We start from the raw sequence: 7428 nt of genomic DNA on the forward strand, positions 1-7428 counted from the left end.
AAGCAGTGGTATCAACGCAGAGTACTCGGCCGCGTTAATTATCTGTTCGATTCGTTCTATATCGAACAGTTCGCGACCGATTTTAACTCTCGCTACTTCGCACTCCACCGTTTCGCGCTTCGTCGTTTCGTCGCTTTGCTATCTCGCGAGCGAGAATACTTTGACGCTTCTCGAAACGATCTCGCGTTTATAAAGATCGACGCGCGGATACCGCGGTACGATTTATCGATCGCGCCGCGTCTTCCCTCCGCGACCGCTCCTCTAATCGCTCGACTCGAGCGGAGACGGACAAGTAATAAAGATAGATTATAGAGGAAAATAACAAAAATAGATTTTAGAGGAAAATAATAAAAAAATAACGCTATAAGAGGGAATGGAGCGTCCGCTAGATAACGCGCATCCCGGATACTCGGCGAACGTTTATCGCCGCCGGAAGGGGTACGTTTCTCTAATCGCTCGTCGAGTGTCCTTCTTACGGGACAAACGAATAATAAAAATAGAAATAACAAAAAGTAAAACCGCGAAAGGAACTCGAGCGTCCGCTAGATAACGCGCATTCCGAACGCTCGATGTCGAAAGAGGCGTGTTTCTCTAATCGAGGCGGGTCGCGACTCTCCCTCGAACGAATCGTCGACGCATTTCCCCCTCCCCCCACTTGCGTCAAATTCGTCGACGATAAAAATAGGCGTCTCGCGGAACGCGCGAATCAATTGCGCCCGACGTTTCTCGATAGTTTACCGCGTCTTTCCCCGCTCCGCGCGATGACTAACGCGAAGACGGCTCTTCTCGTTCTAACGACGACGCTCGTCGCCGCGACGGCCGCCGCGCCCTTCGATTCGGAAAAGATCGAGGCGCTCCGTTTCCTAGGCGCGTACGGTTTTCTGAAGGACGACGGGGGATCTCTGTCGTCCGATAACGCGACGTCTCTGCGTCGCGCGCTATCGCTGTTTCAAGAATACTATCAATTGTCGGGAAACAGTGCGTTAGACGCCGTTATGCTTCACCTTATGCGCAAACCGCGATGCGGTCTCGCGGACATTCCCGATCGCGTGTATAGACCGATCGCGCGAAAATGGCCGAAAACGCGTCTCACGTGGAATTTTCAGGTGGCTAGCAAGGAAATCTCGCGAATGGTCGAAGCGGCGTTCGCGTTATGGGCAGCGAATTCGTCACTAAACTTCGCGCACGACCCGCTACGCCCCGATATACTGATATCGTATCGAACGGGCGCGCATACTTACGCAAATCGTCGGAACGTCGGCATTTGCCCGGCGACCTTCGACGGACCGGGAGGAGCCCTAGCTCACGCGTTCTTTCCCTCTGGAGCGACCGACTTCACGTCGGAGATACACATCGATAATTCGGAACCGTGGCACGTGTATCTAAACAAAAATCCTTCCAACACGCATCACCTGCTGCAAACGCTAACGCACGAGATCGGCCACGCATTGGGTCTACAGCACAGCATGCGTAATGACTCTATAATGTTCCCGTATATACCCGACATCAAGAATCAATTTCCGGTTAAGCTGAGCATAGAGGACATTCTCGCTATACAGAATCTGTACGGATCTCACGACGATGGAAATCCGACGGCGAGAAGCCTTCACTTGCGCACAGTACAATTGGACACGTTGCAATCGCACACTGTGATATTAGACACATAAAGTTGCGCACCGTTCGATTGAACACATTTCAATTGCGCACGGTTCGTTTAGACACATGTTATTTGCGCACCGTTCAATTGGACACGTTGCTTTTGGACACAACACATATTTTTGTATAATTTAAAATACACACGCATGTATGCATGTATAATTTTGAAATTTTTTGACATTTATTATTAATTTCATTTGGTAAATAAACGTTTGTTACTGTTCGTTTACACACATTTCTTTCGCGCACAGTTCTTTTGCGCACAGTTCTTTTGCGCACATTTCTTTTACGCACAGTTCTTTTGCGCACATTTCGATCAAGCGTATCGCATCTGAATATTCATACATTCTAACTGTTGATATATTTAAGAAAAGGCTGTTACAACTGTGATTTCTTGCTGTCAGATTTGCTGTAATCACTTATAATTAGAAAAAGAAGATAAAAAAGCTTATAATTATAAACATATTTCTACTTTTTATATGGTACGTGCTGTCCATAAATAATAATTAATAATTTTATTATACCATTTTGTATCTTTGCCTTGGACATAGTTATTATGACAGATTTCCTAACCTCTCGTAATGACACAGCGTAATAATTAATTTTTTATTTTTAAAGAGTCAATCTTGACTGTAAATTCTCCAAATCTTTTTTTCCGGTCGGTGTCATTGCACACGTAACAGACACAACGTAATGTAATCAGGAAGTAAGAAAACATATCAGTTAAATATAAAGTTAAATTAATTGTAATTTTCATCTGAGATAAATTCTTCTTTGAACTTCAATTAGATACATCACAATTTCAGTAAGTATTGTGTATTCAAATACTTCGAAATAAGACAAGAATGCAGTTTAATGATATTCCTAGCAATAGTCCAAAAAGTAATAGATCTTTCTTATTTTCAGTGATGAATCATATCTTTGTTATAGATAGCATATCATGGTATTTTGTGCAATATCTCCATCAGTTCCGTGAAAGAATTCTGTGTATGAAATTCTAATATATTATGCTATTTATTAACATTTTTTAACGCCTATTTCAGATATAAGAGAACTGAGAGCCACATATCCTACGCATCTATAGTAATTTGCACAGCAGATCTGTCATGGAGCACTAGAAAAGAATTGATTAACAAAGCACGAGATTCTTTTAAGCGAGAGTTTACTATAATTTTCTCCGCTATTAGAATCCTGTGAAATGTTATGAAAGTATCAACAATCATCTATTTATATTTTGGGGAAATTAATCTTTTATTCTCAAAGCATGTTTGTACAATGATATTTATTGTCCATTACAAGTAATCATAACAAAACTCTACAAAAAGCTACATCATACTATATACATATATATATATACATATATATATATATATATATATATATATATATATATACATATGTACGTATGTACGTATGTACGTATGTACGTATGTACGTATGTACGTATGTACGTATGTACGTATGTACGTATGTACGTATGTACGTATGTACGTATGTACGTATGTACGTATGTACGTATGTACGTACGTATGTATGTATGTATGTATGTATATATATGTGTATATATATATATATATAATATATATATATATTATATATATATTATATATATATTATATATATATTATATATATATATATATATATAAACTTACGGATTATTCGATTCATCGAAGGATCTCTCAGTACAGGTGGCTTCAGATTCTCTTCTTCGTTCATCTGGTAGCTGATAAGAATCTCTGATGTCTGATGTAGTGCCATACTTTTCCTGAAACTTATTAATACCTGTATTACTTGAGTGCGTAATGTTATCAATCACTGTATGATTGGATGTGGGATAATGTGTGGGATATGTATGTGTGCGTGATTGTGAAAAACTATTTTGAGGAGATAAGTATGATGGAACATTTGTATGTAAGTATGGGATGTTTTGTGTATGCGTGTTTGTTTTAGGCGTATAAATGTTGTAAAGATTATTTGAATTATTTGGTTCATCCATCGAAGAATCTTGCTCTTCTAAAAGTATCCTCAGCTCGCCGATGTCCTGATCGATATTTTCATTCGCGTTATTCTCTAGTGTTCTTCTACGCTTTGGAGCCTCGTTCGATGATGATGTCATCTGGTAGCGTAATGGTTTCAATACAATGCGCTTCGGCCGTTCCGACATTTTCCTATAAACAAAAGAATGAATATTAGAAAAGTATATGTGTGTGTACATGATGTAATATTACAGATATAATAAAATAACAATAGAAGCATTTTTCTACCTGTCTATTATGAAAAGATTATAATTTGAAATATAAATGCGCACCGAAGAAAGACAAAGTTGTCACACACAAAAATAAAAGAGAAATACAATATGAAGATTTAACATGCGATAGCAAATATATATGTAGGCTGTTCCGAAGAATGGAATGCAAGGAAAACTGAGACAGAAGATAAAATACAAAATAATAATTGTAAAACACAGAAGATGTGTAGAAAAGAAAAAGAATAATATATTATGCTCTCTCGAATTCTTATAAATATAAAAACCAAAAATCTTTAAATTTTTACAACAGTTATATATAAGAACGTAGCAATATATAGTATACTACAATTTCTCGTTATGTATAATAGCAGCAACTATGTATTGAGATGCTTCCGAATGATTTTTTTCATCACTGTCGTTATATGTCGGATTCCAAAGAGGCATTCTGTAACATTTAGCACGGACTTTTTGTAGATGGATACGGAAAACCTCGTTGCTCAACATAGAACATTTATACACTTGGAGAACAGAAGACAAAATGCCAATATCATAAAAATCATTAATATGCAAAAATTTTTTAACTTCCAAAAGATACGAATTATTGTTCTTAACAATTTCAAAGACAATGCAAACCGATCCATCATGTAACAGACAGCAATTATCACGCATATCTACACTTAATGATATTCCATCAAATATGATCTTACGACATCGAGAATAATTGTTACTTACATGCTGCACAGATACGTGAATAGAAGAATCATTGTCACGATTCTGATTTGTTCCGTGAATTTCTATCTCTGCCATTCTATTGAAGAAATGCTGAAGAGGTAATCCTGGCTTTCTGCAATATTTTCTAAAAATTGTCATGTTATTTTCGTATGGAAAAGCAGAAAAAGAATCTAATTTACCAAGATGTCTCACATCGTTAGTGAGATGAAGAAGACCATGTACATTATAACTATTAAAAGTTGAACTGTAAAGATTTTTACTTCATTGACCAAATTTTTGCAGCGCAAGCTCTGCAAACCGTAGTTGCAATTTTGATGGTGAATTTGAAACCAAAATTCTTATAGCTACGTGTAAGAATAAAAAGTGCTTGTATAATTGATCGTCTAAAATACCATATGTTACAACTATACCTGTATAGAGTAAAAACTGACGAAACTCTGTGGCTTTATATTTAGAGCATGCATCGAGGGATCTAGGTCGTCTTGAAAAATCCGAAGGGCAATATTCTTTAAGAGTGTTTAGTCTCGCATACATAATAGAAATGGATCGGCCAGACAATTTTGACAATCGTGAATATTTCCCATATATCCATGCGGATAAAAGTTTTTTCATTACACCCAGACATACAAGGTGCATATATTCAAATGGCACTTATGAAACTATACCTATTGGAACCATCGACAATGGATTCTTACCTTCTTTATGATGATCCCCATCCACACACCTTATATATTCCTCATCGGTTCGAAGAGGATGATTGACATCATTGAAGACATAACGAACTTCGCTACGTGTACCAGAAACTTTGCATTTGGAACAAGGCTGACTAGATGTATGACCACGATGATTCAGGATAAATGCACGAGCTGGTGCATCAGCTATGAAGCATCTTAAGCGTATGGGCACTTTATTGCCATGAAGATTTATTCCACCATTGGACATTATTCTATCAATATCTGCAATAAATTTCTCAAAGAATTTATTAGGATCATATGGCTTCTGCGTACCCTTATAGATTCCTGCTACTATCGGTTTTGTATGCTGGATATTTGCAATTCTATATTGAATTGGCCAAATATGAATGGAACCTGATTTATCTGAAGCACATCCATCTGTATTAAAATCTATTTCCAATTGATCAACAATAGATAAAGATGAAACACACATAAGGCATCGAATAATACTTGATTCAAGATCGAAATGAATATATTCGCCTGGTTCCACAATAGACACAGCAATACAATTTCGTGGTGTATGTAATAATGTTCTAACATCTTTCGGCAAATTATAAAAGCAAGAATGTGTACGAAGAAGGGATAGTATATTATTTCCTTGAGCATGTGTTAGATTATTATCTACAAAACAAGATGCTAAGCGCTCGTGACAAGATGGTTCTGTTTGTGTAGTGAAATTGAAAAATGATGATGCTGCATCACTGGCATCAGAGATAGAAGAAAAAAACGATTCATCGCTTTCTGTATGCATATTATCTCTAATATTGCAAATATCATTTATAACAGAAGACGGACATTCTGGAGACGAACTACATTCTACAATAAACGAACTGGAAATATTCGATTTATTATTATTAGCAGCAGCAGCAGCAGCAGCAACTTTTGGAGAAAGTTGTAACCGTAAATTATTTCTAATCTCGGACATAACCCTACTTCGCTGTCTTACAGATAATCTGTGCAGCGATTTCCGCGAGGTAGATAATTTTAAATTAATCGATTTCATAGTTACGTCTGCTCTGACAGTATTTGAAGCTGCAAGCGCTGTATTCTCGCCAACAAATAGCCTCTGTGATCAAATCTCACTTTTTTCTTCGTTCACCACACTTAACTCGCGATAGTTGAACTCAAAATGATCGATGCTCTCTTGGAACTTGGAGCTTGGAGCGATGTGATGTGAAACAATTGATAAAGCTACGACCAATCACAAGCTGTAGGATATGTAATTCACCCAATGCGGGAACGTCAACAAACCCCGCCAAAATAAAAGAACAATTATTAATTTTTACGATCGTAATAAAAGAGCAATTGATAATATCGAAACAAAAATTTCTTCGTTCTGATTGGTCAATTAAATGCTTTCAGCACTTTTAGCGCCAAAACGAAAGCGGTCGGTGGATATCACTAGCGAAGAAACCAAACGGCACTTTCCAGTGCCCATTTTTAAAATACTAGAATGTTCTCAGGAACTTCCTCGCTTTGCAAACGGTACTTTTCAGTACCATTACGAAACCAATCAGCGCTTTTCAGTGCCTATTACAGAATCAATCGGCCCTTTTCAGTGCTCGTATCGAAATTAAATAGTACTTCTCACTGTGTGTGCTTATTAATATATTTTTCATTCTTTTACATATTAGCACTTTCCGTGCTGATATGTTAAAGTAATGGTCGTCATTAATATACAGGGTGTCCCATAATTCGCGGATCACCCTTTAAGAGAAGATAGAGGGTGTTATTCTGAACAGAAAAGTCCTGTAACATTTTTTTCTATAACGCTTATGCGGCGTCTACAATAGAGATTTTAAGCCATAAGCCTTAAGAAATTGACCAATCTATATATATATATATATATATATATATATATATATATATATAATCGTAGAATTATTCAAAATTTAAATACGTCAATTCTTGTAGCGAAGAGCATGAGAAATAATGTCTTTCTCGATTAACATCGATATCTTTAGCGGTAGTCGAGATCAAAGCTATAAATGTAGTAAACGCGAAAGGCAAAAGCGTCGTGATGTCGGCTCGCTATATCGTTTTAATAATCGGAATT

The 7428-nt window shown here is 37.1% G+C and overlaps 1 protein-coding gene and 1 pseudogene across 1 annotated transcript; one reads left to right on the top strand and one right to left on the bottom strand.

Annotated features, from left to right (window-relative positions):
• Nucleotides 1-761: 761 nt before the first annotated feature.
• On the top strand, nt 762-1667 carry LOC138944092 (matrilysin-like). Its single transcript, XM_070314960.1, has one exon. The coding sequence runs from the start codon at nt 762-764 to the stop codon at nt 1665-1667; it is 906 nt and encodes a 301-aa protein (XP_070171061.1).
• A 2581-nt stretch (nt 1668-4248) lies between these two features.
• On the bottom strand, nt 4249-5580 carry LOC138944091 (uncharacterized; annotated as a pseudogene).
• Between the last annotated feature and the right edge of the window lie 1848 nt (nt 5581-7428).

The sequence above is a fragment of the Polyergus mexicanus genome, unplaced genomic scaffold, assembly GCF_030449975.1.
Source record: "Polyergus mexicanus isolate NDT 795.1 unplaced genomic scaffold, iyPolMexi1.0 SCAF_86, whole genome shotgun sequence".
NCBI lineage: Eukaryota > Metazoa > Arthropoda > Insecta > Hymenoptera > Formicidae > Polyergus > Polyergus mexicanus.

Excerpts from the sequence above, each read along its gene's own strand:
- LOC138944092 (XM_070314960.1), top strand. The coding sequence starts at position 762 with ATGACTAACGCGAAGACGGCTCTTCTCGTTCTAACGACGACGCTCGTC.